At 38.7% G+C, this 26,347-nt stretch overlaps 1 protein-coding gene across 3 annotated transcripts in view; it reads right to left on the bottom strand.

Moving 5' to 3' along the window:
* Window positions 1-24,175, bottom strand: part of LOC121725885 (stromal interaction molecule homolog) — a 54,896-nt gene extending 30,721 nt beyond the window's left edge. For 2 of the 3 annotated variants that reach the window (XM_042113044.1, XM_042113045.1), the window contains exons 1-4: window positions 23,808-24,175; window positions 8,371-8,501; window positions 5,497-5,616; window positions 2,512-2,624 (exon numbers count right to left, since the gene is read on the bottom strand). In XM_042113044.1, coding sequence (XP_041968978.1) covers window positions 2,512-2,624; window positions 5,497-5,616; window positions 8,371-8,501; window positions 23,808-23,979 — 536 coding nt within the window. In that variant the 5' untranslated portion in view covers window positions 23,980-24,175. Of the gene's footprint in view, window positions 1-2,511; window positions 2,625-5,496; window positions 5,617-8,267; window positions 8,315-8,370; window positions 8,502-23,807 lie in introns of those variants that run through there. The other variant, XM_042113046.1, reaches the window with a different exon arrangement.
* Between the last annotated feature and the right edge of the window lie 2,172 nt (window positions 24,176-26,347).

Here is a 26,347-nt window from a genome sequence, read left to right as displayed (position 1 = left end):
ATTATAAATGGGAAAGTCCGTTTGTATGTTACATTTTCACGCTCAAACTACTGAACCGTATTGTTGAAATTTGGCATGGCGATACTTTGTGTCCCGGGAAAGGGCACAAGATACTTTTTATCCCGGAAAAATGTACGGTTTCAGCGCGATGAACGAATTTTGGCGCTACGGAGTTGCGGGTGTCGTCTAGTAATATTATAATGATAATGTTTTTAAGTAAGAATGCTGTATCTTTTAAAAACGAGATCAAAACTATCTGGTCCATCCATAACGAGGTTATGTATAATGCTGCAGAGTGCAGTAGCATCAAATAATAATTAACCAAAGAAAACAATCTAATCATTAGATTTAGAGAAGACTAGCTGTCCCGGCAAACGTTGTTTTGCCATAAAGTGATTTTCCGTTTTCCTGCTTTTCTCTTGAAGTTTTTTCTGTTTTTTTACTATAGACCTCACGGAGCCCGAGATCTTTCCAACGAATGCAAAACCGTGAAAATCGGTTCGTGCGTTCTCTCTCAGGAAGGACTCAGGAAGGAAAACCCGACTTTTTTTATATAATATTAGAAGATATAATCTTCATGAGGCATTTCATTGCACATAAAATAAATGATTGTCTCATTCGTTTAGGTACTCAACCTTTTTTCTATACGGGCCACAAACATTGTACTTTTTTGCAATTACGCGACCACTGATAAAGCGGCCCGGTGGGCCGCAGGTTGAGTATAGCTGGTTTAGATAAAGAAACATTCAAATAAAGAATATTATCAGAAAATCTGCATTTCGTTACAGTGGCAGCCTCGCCGTTGGCAACATATTTTTAAAGCACCTGTGAGACGCATTCAGTTTGCAGTACAAATAAACATCTGACCAAACCACGACATACAATAATTATTGTTGTAAAAAACTTTATTATAAACAAAGTCTATTTCACGGCTTTTCACAAATTTTATGTCTCCCATTTTAGCGGGTGTAAGGTTGCCACTAAATCTTATGTAAAATAAAATAAAAATATATAATTTCAAATACGTTTAATCCATAGTACATACTATGTAATATTATAATTGCCACGACTTAACTTGACAGATAAAGTATGGAGAATCTGTCAAAAAAGTTGTGAATAGCCTATTCGGCACTTTACCAGAAAGTGGTGAAATAGGCCCTAAATGTTGTAAATTGTAATACTATCTCAATATAACAAATATTTGTTATAATATAGTTATTTTATTAGTAATAATAATAATAATAATAGTACTATTCATTTATAAGTTTTAATGTCGCCGACAAAGATGAATTTAAGTAGTTTATAAGGTTAAATATGTATAAGCCATAAGATATGTAGGTAAGTTATTTTTAGAACTTAAAGCCTTTTATATAACGTCAAAGAAGAAAAACAGTTATTTTCAATATTTTTACGCAATAGGTAAAAAGGTTGAAAAATAAAGGACTGTGTTGAAAAACAAAGTATATTCCATTATCCCTTGACTCTACCTCTAATAACGGATGTTTGGCGCTATGTAGCCGTAGGGTCCATCGTGTCAGTTGTCGTGTCAAATTATTATGTCTGTCTGACGCGACACTTGACACGAAAGACCCTACCGACTACCGGCTCTCTGGTGGCAAATTATATTATATATCAATATCGATCACGATAGTTAATAGTTTAATTAATTTTATTAATGCCCACCTACGCCTGAAGCGCACAATTTACATTCATAAATACGATTATGAAGTATGTAATATTTTATACGGATTTCTTAGTTTTTAAGCTTAGGATGAATATACTGGAGAAATAAATTAAATAAGTCTTAAACCTAACCCAACCTAAGACTGAGAACGAATCTATAGTAACTTCATAGTTTTCTTAATTATTTTTATGAAATGAAAGTTTTTTTTTAAATAAAGGTCTTTTTGATGTTTGTTGTAGTAAACAGGAATATTTTTATCTGGATACTTGTAATGTAATTTTTGCAACATTTAGGTACTTTACTTATTAAATGTCGTTTTCCTGCCCGAATAATGTTGGGAGAAAATCATGACAATTTCTATAGCTCCAAGAAAAAATGCAATATGTAATTAAAATAATTTAATATCAATATCTAAATGTCAATTTTTCTATATCAACGGATAATTCATTTTTTATACTCTCATCCCTATTAAATTTAACAAATGTCAAACTCTGTGGTTATTGTTATAGTTATTGCTAAAATTTACCTCAACTCTTAACTATAACAACGCCTATGGTGCAACTCACCCTAAATAGGATTAACTTTTGTTAGATTAGGTTAGTTAGTATGTTCCCTTTTATTTTTTGGGTCGGGAAATGCCATTATACATCTCCGGCGGCGCTGGGGGACAACCGGGGACTCGCTGCGGCCGGTGAGATGGTAAGTGGCCGCAGCTTTACCTACTAAAACCCGTTCCTTTCTGCGCCACTACTGACAGATCGACGGGAAATGTGGGGCCACCTCAGTTCTTCCCCTAAGCCTCATATTCCTCACACCTCAGTGCTCACCTGGGCAGCGTGGCGCCGGTGACACGGTGCTGCAGGAACTGCGCCCTGTACTGGGGCAGCTCCACGGAGTCCGACAGCCACTCCACCGTCTGCTCCACCGTCCAGTTGTGCACCTGGAAGTAAACACGTACCAGCATTACCAGCTGTACTTGATAGCTTCACCCTTTTTTTTACATGCGGAAATGCTTTACGCATCGAATTGGGGATATCAGCCAGAGTTTACGTGGGCCCTGCGTACTGCGTAGTCTAGCCACTAAAACCCCATGGTGCTCCACTCCTCGTTTAAGGCAGACTTGCGGGTACCATAGAACCTACCGCAACTCGGTTTTTTTTTATTAAATAAGGGGGCAAACGAGCAAACGGGTCACCTGATGGTAAGCAACTACCGTCGCCCATGGACACTCGCAATATCAGAAGAGCTGCAGGTGCGTTGCCGGCCTTTTAAGAGGGTATACGCTCTTTTCTTGAAGGTTTGCAGGTCGTATCGGTCCGGAAATACTGCTGGTGACAGTTCATTCCAGAGTTTTACAGTGCGCGGCAGAAAGTTACGCGAAAAACGCACTGTGCAAGACTGCCACTCATCAAGGTGATGAGGATGGTATGTTTTTCGCGTGGGACGATAGCGAAAAGTTGCAGGTGGTATGCTTCCGAACAATTCCTCAGAGCACTCCCCGTGATACAACCGATAGAGGATGCAGAGTGAAGCAACATCTCGGCGTAATTCCAGGGGGTCCAAGCTGTTTGAAACACTATGGCAGTCAACAATTCGAGCAGCCCTTCGTTGGATACGATCCAGAGGGAGCAGTTGGTATTTTGGTGCCCCTGCCCAGAGATGAGAACAATATTCCATATGAGGCCGAACCTGCGCCTTGTAGAGTTGTAGGCGTTGGTCCGGACTGAAGTACTGTCTCGCTCTGTTAAGAACGCCAAGCTTCTTTGAGGCTAATTTGGCCTTACCCTCAAGATGATATCGGAACTGGACTTCGCTCGATATGTTGACGCCAAGTATCTCAATGCTAGGGGAGATGGTTAAAGATGTGCCCTCGAAACGAGGATAAACGACCATTGGTGACTTTTTAGTGGTGAACGTGCAGACTTGTGTCTTGGCGGGGTTGAATTGGACTAAGTTACGTCTACCCCATTCAGAGACCTTCTCCAATGAATTCTCCACCTTAGACACAAGTTCGTTTCGACTCTCAGTGACATTTTGCCGAGAAATATTAGGGGAGCCGGTATATACAGCATCACCTGTAGTATCATCCGCATAGCAATGAATGCCTTTGGTTTGTAACATGACATTGATATGCAGTATGAATAGAGTAGGCGATAGCACACAGCCCTGAGGGACACCAGCATTAACAGACTGAGTTTCCGAGCATTCGCCATCAACTACGACCTTTATGCTTCTGACTGCTAAGAAACTAGTGACCCACTTACATAATTTCTCGGGCAGCCCGTATGATGGAAGCTTTGATAGCAGCGCTTTATGCCAAACCCGATCGAAGGCCTTCGCAATGTCCAAACTAACAGCCAATGCCTCTCCCTTCGACTCAATTGCCTGAGCCCAACGATGAGTCAGGTATGCCAAGAGATCACCAGCCGAGCGACCCTTACGGAACCCGTATTGTTTGTCGCTTAGCAATCCCTGGCTATATCGAAGTATCGAAGAAGCTGGCTATTGATAATGGATTCCATTATCTTCGAGAAGAGAGAGGTTATAGCGATTGGTCTGTAGTTGGAAGGATTTGAGCGATCACCTTTTTTGGGGATCGGGTGCACCAAGGCTGTCTTCCAGGAAGCCGGGACGATGCCAGTGGAATAGGAGAGCCGAAAAAGACGCGTCAAGACCGGAGCCAACTCTGGAGCACACTTTTTCAACACAATAGGCGGGATTCCGTCAGGCTCACTCGACTTTTGGATATCAAGGGAACAGAGGGCTTTTCGCACTGAGCGCTGATGAAACCGTATATTCGACATGATGCTCGTGCATCGCGGTATGGTCGGCGGTTTCTGCCCCCCGTCATCCAGGGTCGAGTTTGACGCAAAGAGCTTGCCCAGAAGATCGGCTTTGTCTTTTGCGTCCTGGGCCAACGATCCATTTCCTACGTGTAGGGATGGTAGGGTTGGCTTGCAGAAATTTCCTTCAATAGCTTTGGCCAGAGACCAGAATGCACGGGTTCCCGAGGGGAGGCGCGCAAGTCTCTTGCCAATTTTATTGACGTGCTGTTGCTTTGCCCGAGTAATCTCTTTCTTGAGGGACCTAGAGGCAAGGTTGTACTCCTTTTTATATGTGCTGGTATTTAAATCCCGAGCAGACACTGCGTTGGCCCAGGATTGGTAAGCCTCCTGCTTCCGGCGAGAAGCTTTTTTGGGGGATGAACCAAACCAGGGACGAAATCTGCCGCCAGTTGGCAATACAGAGGTCGGAATGAAAAGTTCCATCCCCTGCATCACCACATCGGCAACAGAGTTGGCAGTGTTGTCGAGATCATCCGGCGAGAAGCACACGTGCCCCCAAGGATAGGATGCAAAAAACGACCGCATCCCATCCCAGTCTGCTGACTTGTAGTGCCACACACTAATATGGGTAAATGTTAATTAGGGGGTTTGGAGCGGGTAACAATAATTAAGACAAATAGTAACAGCAAAAAAGTGTTTCTTTCTTCAAATACGTTAAAAAAACGTTTACATAAACAAAGAAGATACACTACTCAATACAGTCGATTTTAGCACTTTACCCCTCAGAGACCAAACCAGTATCACTGCGCTACTACCGCGCACTGCAAAACTCTGGAATGAACTGTCACCAGCAGTATTTCCGGACCTATACGACCTGCAAACCTTCAACAAGAGAGCGTATTCCCTCTTAAAAGGCGTGCGTTGCCGCACCTGCAGCTCTGCGAGTGTCCATGGGCGACGGTAGCTTTCCATCGTTTGCTCGTTTGCCCCCTTATAAATGTTCCCTCACCCGAGCAGCGTCATTACCTCAGACCTGAGCCACGCCTGCCACAGCTCCTTGACGGAGATGTGCATGTCGTCGTTGTGGTGGAAGGCGCGCTGCCGCTTCTCGTACCCGCTGTCGTACTGCAGCTCCTCGCGTAGGAACTGGAACATGAGACATTACTTTAGTTTCTCGTAAAACACGTCAAGCAATGAGCGACCTGATCGTAAATGTAAATCAACATAGGTTTCGTCAGCTTTTACACATTAAAAAGATAAAACCGACATCAAAATTGTACGTGAGAATTAAAATTCCCTATCTCCAAAACTACTAAACCGATTTTTATGAAACTTGCACTATTCCCTAAGTTGAACGATACCTAGTACAACAAAAAATTTATTACTCAAATCGGACTTGTAGTTCCAGATATATGCGAGCACAAACATAAAAAACATACATGTAACATACACTTGAAATTTGGCACATTTGTTCAGACGCTGATATAGACTTACATATTATATACGAATACGCCCGCAAATCCGTTGCGCCTAGAATCGTTTTTCACGCGGGAACCGTACATTTTTACGGGATACGAAGTATCCTATATCCTTTCCCGGGACTCCAAAGTATCTCCAAATCTCCATGCCAAATTTTAGCAAAATCGGTTCACCGGTTTGGGCGTGAAGAGACAAGAGTTAACAGACAGACAAACAGACAAAAGGACACATTTACGCATTTAAAATATTAGTATGGATAACTTAAGCAGAAGATTTCATGCATAGCATAATGTTAACCTTATGAAAATAATAGAAAGGTGTCCTACAACACCGTCAACGATTAACACAACCGCAAGTGCCTATTGTTACTGAGACGTTTGCCTGTATAGTAATGTTGTACAGTCTACAATGTAGACTGTAGTCTATGAATATGACGTATATTATTATTATGTAGAGCAAATCTATATTCAATAATATTATTACATGACGTCATATTATTGAACCATCCTTTCTAAGGTAGGAGAATATTAAATACGTATAATTACGAGATATACTTAATAATACTATCATGGGGATCAGGTTTTTTACTAGATGATTCGAAATCAATATTGCACGTCGAGACTTGAGAAGTACCAAATGAATGAGGAGGATTAAGGTGCTATAACGAATAATTATGATGTTATGTATTAGAAGTTCCCGAGGAACATGCTTAAGAGGGCGACAAACGCAAAAAATCAAACATCGTCCTTCTCTCTTCACACTCACGCCCGTCTTTCATATACCAGGTGAAAAAGGACGACGCGGATTCATAGCCAAACTAGTTTTTTCTTATTGAGAATTTTCGATAAATATACAACATTTTAAAAATCCGCTAAGTCAGTTTCTCAATGATAGAATTTTATACAATGTGTTAAAATATTAACTTAGTTTAATGCACGGTTATGGCAATATATTATGAAAAGTTCGTGGAAATTCGATGCATCTTTGTGATTTTTTCTTATCGAGATTTAAGGATATCGTGTTTTCGTTAGGTCGGATCTTCGGAAATAAAATGTAGTATCTATGTTTAGAAAATATATAAACAATTCGGGGCTTATAGGGGAGCAGTCTGGGAGTTGAAACTTGAGACCTGCAAAGAAATTTATGAGAAGAAAAACGGGTTAGGAAGGTTAGGACAGAACAAAGTTGCAAGATAACCAAGAAGGTTTTGTATAGTAAACCTGAACTACAAACTACCAGCTGTTCGACGAATAAATAGAAAATCGGAGTTATTGAGAAACAGCCTTATCATTGCCCTTGGCTATATGTAGCCATGTTATCATTACGGTTGCATATGGTCACAGTTTGTTCATGGCTCGTACTGGTTTGTAAGCATCAGCATCACCAGGAACAAAAAATCCATACTAACATTATATGCGACAGTGTCTGTCTGTTGCTTCTTCAAACTTAAACCGCTGTACCGATCAAGATGAAATTTGGTCTGAAGACAATTTGAGCCATAAGAAAATACGTAAGATAGTGTTAGCAAAGAAAATGTTGCGAAAGAATTTACTGACAACATCAAGTAGCTTTGTATCCAGATGATTCACACAAAAACCGTCCATCCAGAGGTCGTAAGTTCAGGAAAATCCGCAAGACCTCTCACGTAATCAAATGCGAAAGATGCGATAAAAAATCCGTTACTTCGCAACAGTACTTAATATTCGTGTAAGGCAACTAGCGTTTTAAGGAAAAAAGGATGTATATTTGGCATGACCATTGGATCAGGGGATTTAACCGATGTGGGATGGTTAACCCACTATTATGCTGATAAAAGTCAAGGATAAGACAGGTACAAATTCGTAGATACGACACAATTTTTCAGTTTTTTAGTTTATACTGCACCCATCCACACCGTTTTCGTTGATGGCTTTATGAAAACTAAGACAAATTAAAGACCAAGCTCTGGATCCCTAAAAAAGTTCCTGAGCCACGGGATCTTCTGACTAACCTTGTCGAGAGTCCTAAAATATCAGAGAAATCAAATCATGCCAGAGTTGTCGGACCTATATAATATATTGACTTGTCACCGGTTTTGCCACTTTGGACTTTAGTCTTCCACTATTAGTGGACATAGTAAGAAGAAAACAAAAGTGGCTTCCACCTTCAGCTTTGTATAGGACATAATATCGACAGCTTTTGTTGTAGAACTATTTCGGCAAGAGGAACCGACGAGGATTAAAAAGTTTTCTCGAGTGAAAGGAGCTACTCACCTTATCACTCTTGCAACTGATGCCTGTCAGGCATCAGGCGTGGGTGAAAGAGATAGAGCTACTCACATCATCACTCTCGCTCTGGTCGATGTTGCCGTTGGCGTCGTCGCCCAGCTGCTGCCGCTCAGGGACTTGAACAGGCGCGGAAGAAAGAGATTGATATACTCACGTCATCGCTCTCGCTCAGGTCGACGTTGCCGTTTGCGTCATCGTCGAGCTGCTTGTGGAGCTGCGTGATCGCCTCCAGCCCCGCCCGGTCGTGCAGACACGCGGCGTCATTGTTGCACGCCTCTGACAATACTGGAACAGAAGAGGAATTGTCAGGAAAATATTTTATCTTGCACACCCAGGGGTAATTAAAAAATGCTAACGAGATTAATATATTTTGTCTGCTGTCTCAGTATTTTAGCCTGGATAATCTCAGAAGTTCCAAGAGTTAGAAATTGGGAGGAGGATAAGAATCATAAGCGCAATCCGTCGTCGAATTCAAGTGTGTTGATGCCTTGATGGTAACGTGCCAACTTCCAGTATCGATAATTAATAATAATAGTCTGCTGACATTTCTTATAGTTTTTGGGTTTGGGTAAATACCTATAAAAAACTCTTTGATGTAATGTTTATAAGCAAACATTGCGTATTGTGTTATTAAAATATTAATATTACGGTTACTAATGTGGCAACAAAACGAATTAAGAAAAAGCGATAAAAAATATACCCACTGCGTAATTTTCGTAAGAAATCTGACTCATGGAAAATGAAATGTGTATTCAACATAATAATTATATTAGCGCGTTATATCAATGATGTTATGTTTGGTAAATATTATCATGTACCAACTACCAGCACTATCATATTGTTTATGCTACGTTTCTACGCTTGTTTGCTTGTTTGTTTGTTTGTTTGAACGCGCTAATCTCAGAAAGATTTGAAAAATTCTTTCAGTGTTAGATAGCCCATTTATCGATGAGGCTATAGGCTATATTTTATCACGCTAAGACTAATAGGAGCGAAGAAATAGAGGAATATGTGGAAAAAACGTGGGAAATTATATGAAAGGGCTTATTTGAACGCACTAATCTCAGGAACTACTGGTCCGATTTGAAAAATTCATTCAGTGTTAGATAGCCCATTGATCGAGGAAGGTTATAGGCTATATTTTATCACGCTAAGACTAATAGAAGAGAAGAAATAGAGGAAAATGTGGAAAAAACGTGGGAAATTATATGAAAGGGCTTATTTGAACGCGCTAATCTCAGGAACTACTGGTCCGATTTGTAAAATTCTTTCAGTGTTAGATAGCCCATTTATTGGGGAAGGCTATATTTTATCACGCTAAGACTAAAAGGAGCGAAGAAATAGAGGAAAATATGGAAGAAACGGGGGAAATTATATGAAATTGCTTATTATCTTAAGAACTACTGGAGCAATTTTTATGTTATTTGGCAAACATGAATAATAGACCACGTGAAGGTACATAGGCTATTTTTGCGGAAAAATGTACGGTTGCGTGAAATTCCTAAATTACGCGAGCGAAGCCGCGCGGAACATCTTTATATAATAAAATCGTAGGAAAGTCAATTCTGTACATTGAATATTTTTGTACAATAAATAATACTTGGGATGTGATCTACTATGCTAACGCGGACGAAGTCGCGGGCAACAGCTAGTGTTTCATATTATTGATTTAAAGCTACATATTTCATTCCATTTATGAATAAAATCAGATATACGTATGTTTATGTGTGGACTGTGGAGTGTATTGGCCGCGTATATTCGCGATATCGTCCATATGCGTCTCACTTGCAGCTGTTATCAATTACCATCGATGAGTGACGCCATACATTATATATATTTATAATATTATACTCCCAAAATATACTCCTAAAGTGAGTTAGTAAGTATTTAAAATATGTGCTCAAGTTTATCCATAATTTAATATTAATAATTTATACTAGCTATTACATAATACATGCTTAAGTGTGTCTATCTGTCACATCTTCTCGCCCAAACCGCTGAAACGATTTTGCTGAATTTTTGGTATATGCTTTGAGGATGCTTCCGGTATGTGGATGCTCCAGGAAAGGATATTGGACACTTTTTTCAGTTTAAGTAACTGGTGCAACCCACCCTGGGTTGCACCAGAGGCGTAGTTATAGTTATGGTTAAAGTTATCCTCAATTTTATTAGGGATTTGACAGTTCATTTGACATTTTGTTATGGTTAAATTTAAAGTTATAGTTAAAGTAAGTTGGTGCAACCCACCCTTACTATTTAGGTTTTACTTACGTTATAGTTTACGGTGCTCACGCGACAAATAATTTTAGCCCAACGGGGTTGCGGGCATCAACTAGTACCTCATTATGAACGCGAATGTTTACTGTTGATTGTCAGTCTGTTGCCCGCACGATTCACGAATCACGCCTTAACAATAATAATTGAACTTTGTCCCAGGAAAGAATATATAAGACTAGCTGTTGCCCGCGACTTCGTCCGCGTGGACTTCAGTTTATAGCTCGCGATGTCAACAAAATTGGTGTCAAAACCTTTTATAAAAAATACCCTGGTACCCCTTAAATCAAAACAGCTGTGCAGTGTGTACATAATATTTCATTTTTTTTAAATTAAACTTTATATATTATGCCAAATTTTAAAGCTTATTTAGCCCCCCCATTAAACAACTTTACCCATAAACTATTTATCATTGATAGGTTTAAGGTTACGTCACCCTATGTAATATAATGTAAAATATAATATAAGGCTTATTAAATAACGTAAAGAAATAACAATCGAAAAAAACCGGAACTTAATTGTATGATGATACCACCTCTTATAGAAAGATGTTGGGCAAGCGTTAGCGCGATGTAAAAGACGCACGGCGCCATCTAGTATGAATTTTTGAAACTAACTTAATTTGAACAAATTTTCGTATTTTCACCCCCTTACAACTCTTTTTTCCAGTAAAAAAGTAGCCTATGTCCTTTCTCAGGCTTTAGACTATCTGTATACAAAATTTAATTACAATCGGTTCGGTAGTTTTGGCGTGAAAGCGAGACAGACAGACAGACAAACAGACAGAGATACTTTCGCATTTATAATATTAAGTATAGATAACTGCTGTCCCGAAAAAAATTTACGGCTTACGCGCAAAATAAATTTCGGCGAATAGTAGTTTCGGACATCTATTTTAAAAAATCTCCAACAGTCACCGTGTGAAATTTTAATGTTACATCCTGCTTACGAAGTCGGCTCGTTTAAATAAATAGACTATAGTGTTTTTAATACGGTCATTATCTTTTTGATATTTGTTCTTAAACTACGAATAATAAAAACTAAGGAAAAGTAACTCCGTCAAAAACATGCTCCACAATACTTGTCAAAAAAGTGTACCGGTACACATTTCAATACATTTGCAACACAATAGACAATCATTCTGTCTACTCTGTTTGCAATATTTAGGTGACCTTGAGCGGTACTAGGCTGACGTTACATGACAGATCAAAAGGAACCAAATTTAAAACGGTAATAGTATGGTATTTACGATTCCTTAGTTTTTATTATTCGTAGTTCTTAAAACAATACATAGTGTAATAACAGTGTCTGCAATCTTTATAAGGAAAAGTACATTTGCCTTATGTAGTGGAAGATAGAAATCTTAAATCTCAAAAGCCAAGTGTTATCCTCTTCAAATAAGGACTTTATCCTTAATGGTCATTATTTCAAGCACGTTTTTGATATCGGCATTTCTATTCTTGGTCCTACGTGGTTTTTCAACGTTGGCCCATGCCTCCGTGCATGTTGGAAGAATACAAACTTGGATTGTGCTCATGCAGAGTGGCATAGTCGTCTATGAGTGTTTTTTTTTTTTTTTTTAATGAAATAAGGGGGCAAACGAGCAAACGGGTCACCTGATGGTAAGCAACTTCCGTCGCCCATGGACACTCGCAGCATCAGAAGAGCTGCAGGTGCGCTGCCGGCCTTTTAGAGGAAATAGGGTAATAGGAGAGGGTAGGGATGGGAAGGGAATAGGGGAGGGTAGGAAAGGGAATAGGGTAGGGGATTAGGCCTCCGGTAAACTCACTCACTCGGCGAAACACAGCGCAAGCGCTGTTTCACGCCGGTTTTCTGTGAGAACGTGGTATTTCTCCGGTCGAGCCGGCCCATTCGTGCCGAAGCATGGCTCTCCCACGTATGAAAATTATGGACGACCATTGTCACGTAAGCTTCATTGATTCTTCGCAATTAAGTATATTGGCAGCCATGGTGCAGCATGATGATTGGTGAGCTGGAGTAGTCTTAAGATGCATTTTATAAAGTTTACTGAAACCTAAACCAGCTAAATCATAGTGCAAAAAATCCTTTCAGAACAGTCAAAAGATACTCTTTAACTACAATAATTGTACAAGTATTAACGGTCTCAAAATAGCACTACTTATTGAAATATTTGACATAGCTTTTTCGTTTGTTTGCGGTTGTATTTAAATTTTAAAGCAAAGTTTGAGCCTCGACTTCCAGGTCAACAAACTCGATATCAATTTTAGAGTAATAAATTCTGTAGAGACCGGTATTTTTAGCTTTGGGAGTAAAAAACAGGGAACGCAATTCGCCAAAACCAACGAACGAGAAATCGTCCTCTGGTTTAAACATGCCCAGTTGCATGTAATTGCGCCTCTACACGATGGGCCATTCTTAATCGTGATGGTCCACTACGATGGCCCAGCGTATGGAGGACGTAGTGGTGTCGGATGGCTGATGGCGCCAGCGCCAGCACACATCAAAGGGAATGGCCCAGCAATGGCGGTACGCCGTACGCATCTACACGTGGCGGGTGGGGGTGGCCCATTATAGGCGGTAGGCCACACCACAGTCTGTGCCCGACCGCGGTCGAGTGAGGACGTCGTATGACAATTTACGAATTTCATTCAAAATGACGAGTACGAGGTCTCACATAATGAATGAACTTATAATATTATAAATAATATAATAATATCTATGGACGCTTCACACCACGTCAGTCTGGCCCCGTGCTAAGTACCTGAAGAACTTCTGTTACGGGTACCAGACAACGGAAATATATATTTAATACTTTATTGTATACTGTATATATATTATGTATACTTAAGATTTTTATTATATGATGTAATACACATGTGACATGCATGACCCAGGAACATTGAAAACTTATTGTTCCGTCGGCGGGATTCGAACCCACGATCCCCGGCATGAGCGCTGCCAACACGCCCAACCACTGAGCCACGGAGGTCACCAAATAAAGGAGATAGTTTTATGGATATATGGATGTTTGTTGAGATAGTTTTATGGATGTTTGTTACTCTTTTACTGAAAAACTACTGAACGGATTTTAAAGTAACATTCCAATAATATAGCTTATACAATATACATCATAATAGTTAATAACACTTAGACTACAATTTTACCCGACTCTCAAAATGAAGTAGGTGTTATGTTCGTTTTTTTGTGTTCAACGATTACTCCGCCGTTTGTGAACCGATTTTCAAAATTTTTCTTTTGGTGTATAGGGTATCATCCTATTTGGTACCATGTTCACAAAAGTGGTGACGTGATGAAGGAATACATATTAAGTAATCGAGTGAACTCCTCAAAACATGTGGGGACGTCGATTTCGTTTGAAGTATTCTAAGCATAATATGCTAACAACAAGTAAGATTTTGCACCGAGGTATACCGGTTATACCGTGGTTCGGAAGATGCTAAGAGAACTCCTAACTCTTTAAATATACAAGTTTGGGAGTTTCGGCGTTGTTTTAATAACGGAAAGCATATATGCTATTATCCTACTAATCCTACTAATATTATAAAGGCGAAAGTTTGTTTGGATGAATGAAAGTTTGTGTGGATGTATGGATGTATGGATGTTTGTTACTCTTTCACGCAAAAACTACTGAATGGATTTTAATGAAACTTTACAATAATATAGCTTATACATCAGAATAACACATAGGCTACAAATTTTATCCGACTTTCAAATTGGGTGAGGTGTTATGTTCGTTTTTTTTATAATCAACGATTACTCCGCCGTTTGAGAACCGATTTTCAAAATTTTTCTTTTGGTGTACAGAGTATCATCTCAATACTATATAATTCGTGAAAGTGGTGATCTGATGAAAGGGTCCATAAGTAATCGAGGGAATTCCTCAAAATTTATATGGAAACATGTGGTGACTTCGGTGTCGTGAGAAGTAGTCTAAGCATATGCTACACCAACAGGTAAGAATTTGCATCAAGGTATATTATGGTTGGGAAGATGCTGAGCGAACTCCTGATTCTTTATAGATACAAGTTTGGGAGTTTCGGCGTTGTTTCATGAAACGGAAAGCATAATATTATACTACTATGCAAATTACATTCATCATATTATACCTTAAATTATGCATTATGCATGCATCGTCCCATGATTATGAGCCTATTATGACCCTATTATTGGTACTTTTCATAGTCATTTTGATCTAGATTCGATTTTGTCAAGCGGTTTAAAAATCTATACTAATATTATAAACCAGAAGAGATTGTTTGTTTGTTTGATTGAACTGAAACTGAACTTGAAATTTCGGATAATGTGCGGCCGAGTTTAATAAGTGAATCAATAAAAAAAACTTCAAACACTATTCCTATTTCTACTCTTCAGTGTTAAAACCGTCTAATCGAGACTCGTGTCTTTACTCTTTACTAGGCCATGATTAATTTATTTTAAATCTATCAATTATTCCACTTTGCGACGTCAGCCCTGAGATAACTGATAAATCTACAGCTCGGTCACTGAATACAAAGAAATAGGACCATTAAACTATCGCCTCGTCTCTTTCGTTTAAATTCAGGTGGTTTTGGATTTTGGTATGCGACTGAAAATTGAAAGAAACAAGTAGAGTTGTAAATTGTAATGCATGTAATTTCTACATGTTAGATTATGTCAAGTCTGCTTATTATTAATCACGGTAGAAAGATCTGAACCCTTTATTTCTGGCAGTTTAAAAACTACGACTAAGGTTACTTACTGGCGCTATTTGCTTCAGCCTGATCAAGCCATTAGTAGGTCATGATAAGCCTATCTATATTCTAGTTCGCGACGTAGTCAATGCACCGATGACGCACCAGCCAGAGGGAGGTCTCAATATCTATGGTTTCCTTGAGCGTGGCCTCAGTCGATAGTGATCGTCGTCTCTAATACAGACATGCCTTTCGGCTAAGGCTAAAGCTGATATCAGATGGTGCATTTTTTGTTCATTTTCCTCTCATTCGCCGATCGGCATCTTTCCTACAAGTAATCCATCTGAACATAGGTTATAACTTAATAAGTATTCATCGATTATTTATTAGATCATTCATTACTACTTAATCGATTTAGGCAACAGGAAGTGTCGTTCTGATGATCTTTGCTTTTCCTTTCTGGATCATATTCTGGTCTGATTCTAAAGTTCGTTATGAACTAGACGAGACATGGAACGAAGTTTACAAAGTCTTGACTCTTGAGCTAAGCGTATGTGGAAACAATTGTTTACATCGAGTAAGGCGGTCAACAAGTTTATTGAGATCAATTAGAGTGCGCGGGTATGGACCAGTTTTTACACAGCCCAATTAACGAAGAAGCATTCCGTGTACTGCCGTGTAGTTCAACGATACATACAAACATAATTAAGCCTTCGTGAATAAGCGAACTTATAGCTTATACTTCGCTCCAAGTACTGGCAAGGTCCTGTTGAACTCATGGCCAACCATTTTGCGTCTATATGATTAAAAGGCATTTTTTTTAAACAGTCAGTATTGTCTCAGTAGAGTCAGCACTGAGATTTTGTAAAGGCCGGCCGATTGCACATAATCATCACAATTCACAGCTATACGTATAGCTGTGATGATTATGTGCTGCAAACGGCCGGCCTTTACAAAATCTCAAGAATTTGGTTCCTATCATGAAGTTAATACATTATACATATAAATATATACCTAATGGTTCCTATATTATAAAAATAACATAATATAATAATAATATCTATGGACGCTTCACACCACGTCAGTCTGGCCCTGTGGTAAGTACCTGAAGGACTTGTGTTACAGGTACCAGACAACGGAAATATATTTAATACTTTTATACTATACATATATTTAAGATTTTTATTATATGATACACATATTTAATACACATCCATGACCCAGGAACTTTGAAAACTTTTTGTTCCGTCGGCGGGACTCGAACCCGCGACCCCCGGCTTGAGCTACCAACGCGCTCACCACTGAGCCACAGAGGTCGTCAAATATAAAAATAGGAACCAAATTCTTGAAATGTAAAAGCTAGAAAACGAATTTTCTAGATGTAGGAAGAGGGAAACCGAATACGGAACTAGAGTACAGGCAAAATGCGCTCAGACGATACGAGCATACTAAAAAGGCGTTTATCGTTCAGTGTTTAGTACTAGCCTAGGATCCCACCATAGAAGGCTGAAGGACCTTCACCGAGCTGGTTTATGGATGAAAAATATTTTATATTCAATTACGTATGTCAACAGATTTATTGCAAGTGGGTTGCCTAAAAAATTTTAGTCCAGAATTTAAAAAAATCTGATTTTTTTTTAATTTGCTGGTTTGGTTAATAGACAATTTCCATACCAATCGAAAGTATGGGGCCCGTAGAATATGAAAGCGTTAGGTTGTCTATTTCTATTTTTTTCCCGTCACAACTCACAACTCTTGGGTAGGCAGGTAAATCGATACTAGTACCGGTCTGGTTAATGCTTTTAATGCATATTCTATGGGCTTCATACTTTCGACTGGTATGGAATAATTTGTCTATTAACCAAACCAGATAAATGTGAAAAAAAATTTTTTTCTATTTTTAAATCTGGACTGAAATTCTATAGGCAATCCACTTGCAATATATATTTATTGACATACAGTACGTAATTATAATATATAAAATACTTTTAATCCATTAACCAGCTCTGTGAGGGTCCTTCTATGGTGGGATCCTTCATCCTAGGCCATACGCACCACCAGCCTTTTGTAGCTATTTGTCGCAGATTATAAACCGTTTACAGCCATCGGAAGTTATTACTGATAATGAGTACAAATTACGATTTTCCTTGTCTCTAAACGAACCGTATCATTGACCTTTACGGTTTTACATAGCGTTTAAGAGTTATTTCACACCTTACAGGACCCCTATGCCGTCCGACTTAAGGGTCACAGTTATTGAATATAGTTAAATAGTTATAGTATAGTGTCAGCTTATAATATATAATTATTAATATTACTTAAAATATGAACTGTAGGTACGCCGGGCGGCCGGCGCTTTTGCTAGAAGCAAATCGTTTCAAGCAACAATTTTAGACCTAACGATCGTGCCACCTATTAAACAATGGCAACGAAAAGTATCTCTAAGCAATTTTAATTTCTCGTTGTGCCCAATGGTAGACATTTAATGCGATGCGACTAATTTAGCTATAGAAGCGATGGCGGTGCGTGCCAACGTATGTTTACGTTCGTGACAAATCGTTCGCGCCATACCACTTCCTCAATAAGAATATCTGCGATTAATCAAGTTCAAGGTGTGTCGATAGCTTTATTGATCTACATTCACTACATTCACCTGGCTAAATTATTTTGTACGCGAGTTTTACAGCAGACTTCGCGTGGTCACCCCTCACAGTAGACGTATAAGAAAGAATAGAAAGACTGACAGAATTTGAGGACAAAGTGTTTATTCTACCACAGAATGAAACTGTTTCCATGGTGGCTAACATGGGCGCCGGCAGAAATAATTTCCAAGGGGTGCAGATTTTAGTTTTCTTTCCTTTCTTTTCTTTTTACTTTTTACGAACAACAGATACTGTCTATTTACGTCAACAGAATACAAGTAGTGCCGAAAACTACGAACTATCTTAGTACGGCATGGTAATAGGGTTACAAAATGTTTTTTATTTCAATAATTCCTGTTAATCCCGAGATTCCCAAGGGGTGCAAGTGCACCACCTGGCGCCCCCCTGCCGGCGCCCATGGTGGCTAATCGTAAACTGTAGTGAAAACTCAATTCTGAAAATGAAAGTAAAGAACAGGACGAAGCTGGAAGACAATAATTACAAATAGGCGGTGAGGTAACATAATTTCCGGGCATTTAAGAGAAAAAAAATTGGAGACTAGACTTTCTGACCAGCACAATCTATCGTTAATAGGGCTGTCAGTAGTTTTATTTGGCCTAGATTGAATTGCATTTCTTGATTGTGTCTTCAAGCGAATAATGTAGCCCATTGATGTAATGGTCTCTCTAATTGCCCCTCTTGACGATAGCGCGAAATTGCCCGAGTATTTTTTGCATAGCGATTCTTCGTAGCGATAGTGTTTTGTCTGCGAAGAGCGAAGGCTATTTAGTATTTAAATTTCAAACGTGTTTTATATTAGTTTGGAGTTTAAACATAGTAGAGACTTAAAATAAAAGCCTTTTGTATCCATCGTGTCCGGGACGGGTTATTTTAATTAATTTACGGTTGCCAAAGCACTAGCAAGCAGACCTAGTCCAGTGGAATGAAATGGGCACACATGCAGGTTTCTCACAATGCATGATGGTTCACCATACCACCGTGCATATAATGTACTTGAGATCTGAATATTATGTCTTACAGGTGAGTATCAAAGGTACAAAAAGGTAAATAACTATAATACTCCACCTGCAGGCCCTGTAGCACCTTATTAACAATTGAATCGGGCGGCAATACTCTATCTACTAGGTACATTTTTAGTTAGAGTTGCTCAAATAGGAAACAAGTACCAACTAATAGAGGTACGAGAGCGATGATAGGAATTTGTGGACGATCGCGACATGTAAATAATTTTGATCGCACCGGTAGACGGGCGTGAGTCAGATCTACCGATGGCAGACTACGGTTGGCGGAACTTCGCAACTATTTTAGGACGGCTGTCTAATCGTCGATGCGACACGTGATTATTGATAAAGTGGTTATTATCATAGCGCACATTACAGTGTAGCGTCAGATATTCCGACTCCCATTTTCGGCAAGACGTCGCTTGGAATATTCTTGTAAAATATTACAATGGACCGGATAAAGCGAGGCGCATACGCGCGTCCAGCATTCTGCAAATAGCGAACACGACAATTTTTAAAAAATATTTTTACGAGCCACGGCCTCACGTCCCCTACCTTTTTTTTTTTTTTGGTGGAAAAATTACCCCTGGGGGAATGCGACAGGAGTATGTGGGACTTCCTCGAAGCTTGAGTGCGCTGAAGTAAGAAGTAATGTAGCATCAGAGAAATTGATCCTCGACTCCGATAGTTGCGTTACAACTTACATCTAGTATGTTAGGGCGACGCCTTGATAATTTAGCTGCAGCGATATCGATTTTTCTCAACAATGACTAAAGCTAATAAATTAAAGTTCATTGTCAGTATTCATCATGTTTTTATCTTTAAATTACCCATAACATAACACGATTGGTCAACTTTTATAACACAGAATAATTATTAATCAAAAATATCTCTATAAAAACAGGGATTCTAATTTTGCCAACAGAGGAGAGTAATTTAAGCTTCCAAATTTTTTTTTATTTATTAAATAAGGGGGCAAACGAGCAAACGGGTCACCTGATGGTAAGCAACTACCGTCGCCCATGGACACTCGCAACATCAGAAGAGCTGCAGGTGCGTTGCCGGCCTTTTAAGAGGAAATACGCTCTTTTCTTGAAGGTTTGCAGGTCGTATCGGTCCGGAAATACTGCTGGTGACAGTTCATTCCAGAGTTTTACAGTGCGCGGCAGAAAGTTACGCGAAAAACGCACTGTGGAAGACTGCCACTCATCAAGGTGATGAGGATGGTATGTTTTTCGCGTGGGACGATAGCGAAAAGTTGCAGGTGGTATGATTCCGAACAATTCCTCAGAGCACTCCCCGTGATACAACCGATAGAGGATGCAGAGTGAAGCTACATCTCGGCGTAATTCCAGGGGGTCCAAGCTGTTTGAAACACTATGGCAGTCAACAATTCGAGCAGCCCTTCGTTGGATACGATCCAGAGGGAGCAGTTGGTATTTTGGCGCCCCTGCCCAGAGATGAGAACAATATTCCATATGAGAATTTAAAAACATATCCAAAACGATTTTTTACTTTAACGCGGCGTCACCTTAACCCTGTTCTTTCGATTCTGCTTTGAACCCGACCAAATTACGTAGTTCTGCCATCTGATCTGTCTATGAATTTCTCTGGAGTATATGGATTTAAGAGGAGTCCACACCGCCCTTTTTTCCATACAAACGTTGTCCCCTGTTTCCTCCCTGGATAATGCTAGTAGAGTAGATAATGTTTTCTTTTTTTTCATAATTTAATTATTAAATGAGATATGAACGTTCAAAAACCCAAAAAAATGGCCAGATTTTCCGCTGTGTTCAAACGTCCAGAAAACAGATTTGGCTAGATTATACATAAAAAAGCAAAACATAGGAACACAGCTCAAGCCATTTTTTAATCTTTGATGAAAAAAGTACTTAAATCGGTTAAGTTTTGGAGAAGGAATCAGGGGACAACGAATCGTTGATTTTCTGCAGTTGTCTCTATCGCGTTCTGCGGTATAGGCTTGAGGTAAGGGAGACAGCTATAGATATTACACGTACTTTTTTTTCATTTCTCTAGCCCCTGGTGTATCCTCTTATCTAAAGTTTTATGAACTTCTCTACTGTCAATAGTCGTTACTTTGTGCCGACCCTAAGGCGTTTCCGTTTTGTCGATGAAGACACTTTTTCAGAACATAAAATGAATATTGTAGCAGTCAAATGATTCTGGTATTTCTAATTTTAGAGTGCTTTATTATAATCGTCACTTTTATTACACAATGCGCATTGAGCAGTTTTATTTTTGTAATATAACGGATATTATGTAGCGTGAAACTTCTTCTTATCTTATTACGTATATATAAAATTCTTGTGTCACAAACACAATGTTAGGTACCATACTCCTCCGAAATGGCTAGAGTGATTTTTACCAAATTTTAAATGCATATTCAGTAGGTCTGAGAATCGGGTACTGGCTATTTTTTATACTCATTTAAGAAGTGAGCACACTGAGGCGGGCCGTGCCGGGGCTCATCGCAAAAATCCGCCTCCATACAATTTGTATGGAAGCGGAAATCCGCTGCGCCCCGACACAGTGTGCGATACGCGCATCTGCTACCATACAAATTGTATGGAGGCGGATTTTTGCGATGAGCCCCGGGCACGGCCCGTCTCAGTGTGCTCACTCCTTTAAAGTGCATTTGAATAAATAATAGTAAATTAATGGCTGGTTTACACGTATTAAGTAGATAAGTAGTAACTAAATTTTAACTTAATTTGAAGTGCCTGCCCGAAATGTGTTAAGTGACAAGCCCCGCCTGCCAACCTTACAGAAAATAGTCAAAATTCTAATTTCCTTGTTTAGTACTTAACTAAATTTTAACTTACTACTTGCTACTAAATTTTGTGTTTACATGCAATAAATAACTTAAAATTTAGTTAAATACTTATCTACTTAATACGTGTAAACCAGCCATAATACTCGAGACTGACGGCGACGATGATGTTTGTGCGACGGCGACGGGACAGCGATGGACGTTGCCATAGTGCCATACTTATTTAGTCATTTCAATAAAATAACATGGGCGAAATAATTTATATGGCAAACAATGTTTGCCGGGACAGCTAGTATTATTATACATATAAATTTCTTTATTATTTTTTATTTATTCTCTCACTCCATGTAGCCCCTTAGATCAAAATAGATGAATTATCGACATAATAACACTAGGGAGGTTCAAAGAGTGGTATCAAACTTCTAATGAGTAATGATGAACAATAAAAACGTCAATATTTTACTAATAAGGGATGTGGACAGGTAAGGCAGGGTTGCATTGTGACATTAGATTAAGTAGACTTCGACTTTGTCTAGGAATTACCATTGTTGTCGTCTAAACACATTGCAAGGAAAAACAACAACAGATGTCGTTTGTTGCCATCAAAGATCACATTGACTAAAACTATACTTTACAGTCAATAGATGTGTTAAAACAAGTGGTAAAGAATTGAGATTACGGGGGAACATACACAAACTATGTGACATGTTAGGGCAAGGGAGAATAGGTCTACAAAATACTATGCTTGGTCAACCGAAGTAGAAAAGGGGCTTAAATTTTTGTCACATAAAATCAATCTACAAAAATCCCTCATGACAAGTATTAAAATACTATGGCCTGGTCAGTTATCAGATGGATGGAAACCCTTAATAAATTATTACAATTTACACCTAATAAAGTGTAATCTCGACACACAAGAGCATAACCGCCAAGTTCAAACACAAAGAATTGGCTTGTATTATTACAAGAACCATTTGGTTATATATTTTATTATGTTCATAATATTATAACAATGGTAGGTAAAGAGAAAAAGATGACATGCTTATCCAGTCACCACTAACATTAATACTGTATGTAATTTTTTGAACAAACAAATTGAGAGACAACAGGAGCCTGATGCGTTGATCAAAACATTCCTAAATGTTTGGGATGAAATTATTCAAACCATTATTCTCACAACACATACAAATTATTTCACATCCCACAAATATATATAAATTATTTAAATGTAAATTCAGTCTATTTGCTCTAACAATGAGTCTTTATATCCTTTTATTCAAGGCTGTGTAAATGAGGTACAAAAGAATTAAGAAACCTTCCAATATTGAAATTGGAATATATTTTTTCATGAGAAATGAAGGGGAAGATGTTCAAATAGATGGATCTCTACAAATTGATTCTATTAACTAGAATTAATATAATATTTGCTTCGGTTATTAGTCAGATTTGAGTTAGCCCATCAATCCCCAAGCGGCAGCCGGCTGCAACTTTTGAAAATCTATTGTGTCTGCAATACTCAAAATGGAGGTGTTAAGCCTTATGTTGGCCAAGTATATTGTAGTTTACACACACAAAATACTTTGTATTTGAAAGAATATTTGAACAAGATATTAGCAACAGAATCCTGTCTCAATATATTCACTCAGAGAGGTAGATTTGTTGCTGCTTATTTTATTCTACGGCACAGTCAAAACTTTCAGTCATTTTGTCATTTTGGAGATCTTATAGCAAGGCCGGATCTACCATATGGCTATTTCGGCTTAAGCCCAGGGCCCCAAGAGTTCAAGGGCCTCCGTCCCCCAGGGAAGTCAGTCAAAAATAGATGATAATGCGAAAGAATTCATAATTTTATTAAATTTTTGTTGATATCCCTGAGAATCCTACGATTAAGGTTTATTATACAATCTTCTTCTTCTTTTTAAAAATGGCCCGTATTATACAATTTAGGTGTTGGTACTACGAACTGACAGTTAAAATGTTGTGGCCCTATGTAGTTTCAGCCCAGGGCCTCGTAAGCTCACGGTCCGGCCCTGTCTTGTAGACATTATTTTGGGTACTGCCAATAGCATTTACATTTTAACACCTACAACTACTCGATATGAACTCATATGACATTATACATAGTTGGGGAAATTGAATTATTGCTATAGACGGCAACAGGTGTCGCGGAACAACTGTGTGCAACTCACTTAGATCGTTGGACGCCGAAATAGCCGGGTCCGTGACTGACGCGCTCCTCGTACCGGGCCCCCACTGGGGACGTCTGCCGGCATCCCGTCCGGACTCTGTCCTCTCACCCTCGTCGGCATCACAAACGTGGAAAGCAAGTACGCACCAATATAACACAACACCGATACGCATCGTGATCTCTCAATGACACTGAACTAACACAACAACCGTATATAATTAGATAACAACGCTACCGTGACACTGCACTCCATACACATTATAAAACAAAAATAAGTACAAATTAGCTAAGGCCTCATTTCAGAAAGGGAATCGTGAAAATAAAGGCAGAACGTTATCACAGAAATAAAATGAAAAAGTGACTTTTGTGACTTGTTTAATGTCTTTCAATAGTGTTGTCCCTTTTCGATTTCTCATACTGTTCGTATCTATCGATGTCCGACCGCAACTATCGATTGTTAATTTTCGGCAGCTGTTGCACCTAGCTCATATTCGATAAAAACTTAAAAAGATATGCTTAATTTTGAAAAAAAATAATATTTAATCACAAAATTTCCTACTTCTATTTGATAATTGTATAAAAAGTAAAAAGATTATGAAAAAATATTAATATTGTTGATGTACAATAATAATAACTATTATTGACAATATTTGAACAACCCAATTTTACATTAGAAGTGATCAGATTATAAGCTGTAATTTAGTAATACAATACAATAGTAATAAATAATAATAATATCTATGGATGCTTCATACCACATCAGTCTGGCCCCGTGGTAAGTACCTGAAGGACTTGTGTTACGGCCTACGGGTACCAGTGAACGGAAATATATTATTTAATACTTTTATACTATATATAATAGGTTGGGGAAAAAGTCTTTTCGCATTAATCATTATAGTATGTATGAACTTGTCATAATCTAATTGTTAAAATGAGCAATTCTAATGAAGAAATTCGATACAATTTCATATATTATGACAGAAAAAGCCGTGAAATTTGTGATGTTTATGGACTTAATGCAGTATCTGTGAGAGTACCGCTTTGGTTAAAGCGTTTTCAACTCGGAAATTTTTATATCATAGATGCACGTCGCTCTGGTCGCCCTGTTACGGACAAAACTGATGCCATTTTTGAAAAATCGGCCAAGTGTGAGTTGGACTCGCGCACGAAGGGTTCTGTACCGATACAGAGCAAAAATAGGCTAAAAATGTGTTTTTTGTATGGAAGCCCCCCTTATATTTTTATTTTATAAAGAATTTGTAAAAAAATTCAAGTGCCTACCTCGACTTGCCATTATTGATATAAAGCGAAAAAAAGCCGAAATTATCACGTTTGTTGTATAGGAGCCCCCCTTAAATATTAATTTTATTTTGCTTTCAGTATTTGTTGTTAAAACGGTAACAGATATACATAATCTGTGAAAATTTCAGAAGTCTAGCTAGAGCGGTTCTTGAGATATAGCCTGGAGACAGACAGACGGACAGATAACGAAGTCTTAGTAATAGAGTCCTATTTTTACCCTTTGGGTACGGAACCCTAAAAAGTGGAGTAAGATCGGCATATAAGTAGTTACGATGTAGCTGAACTGCAGGGATGTTGCGGATCCCGATTTTTTCGCATCCGCGGATGCGAGTGCGAATGCGGATTTTCAGAGGTTCACATCCGCGGATGCGGATGTTTTGGGACCCACATAAATATAGTTTATAAAATGAAAAAGTATTATTTTAATTTTTATTAATGTATTACAAAATAATAGTACATGTTCCTTAGAATAAATTTTTTAATCAATACGTGGGCAACACTGAAAATGTTTAGAACTGGCCAGTTACAAACATTGCAAATGAATTCTTTTTTTAAATTTAAATTTTAGAACTCTTTGGTAACCTAATATAGTATATTCCATTCATTTGTCATATTTTGTTTTTGAAGAAGAGATAACTGGTGATCTTAGAGTATACATTAGCAAGCTATAGAGCGCGCGCATCGCTCGTTCCCCGTTGTGCCGATCGTAAGCAGAAGTTCTATAGATACTTGTCAAACGTATAACGCAAGTCTAGTGATGTTCCATGCGCCATCGTAAGACGCTTATAGGAAAATATGTTCACACTCGTGCTTACAGTTCATACCTTGTTAGAAGCACTCTATAGCTTGCTATAATGTTTACTCTATGCTGGTGATGAAAAATCAGGGTTGTCAGATTGGGGGTTTTTTTCGCAATTCTGGGGAAAATTTTGACTCTAGGCGAAAATTTGGGGAAACAGTATCTTTGGGGAAATGTTTGGGGAAAATAAATACACTATGGAGATTTTTTGGGGTTAAAAACATAACAAAAAACAAATGAAACCAACGTCCTTTTCATTCGATTAACATCCTGGCAAATTTGTTGTTTGTGTGTTTTGGTTTGTTTGGTGGAGTGCGTAAAATGCCTGACGGACGTACGAACTTAAATTACGCGGGTTTTAAGTTCGCGAACTTACTCGGCTCGCGTCGGTGACACACGAGAATCACCGACGCGATTATCACGCCCCCAGGCTCACGGCT

The sequence above is a fragment of the Aricia agestis genome, chromosome 4 (assembly GCF_905147365.1).
Source record: "Aricia agestis chromosome 4, ilAriAges1.1, whole genome shotgun sequence".
Classification (NCBI taxonomy): domain Eukaryota; kingdom Metazoa; phylum Arthropoda; class Insecta; order Lepidoptera; family Lycaenidae; genus Aricia; species Aricia agestis.
The sequence above is the reverse complement of the archived record's forward strand: the minus strand, read 5'-3'. Positions and strand labels throughout refer to the sequence as shown.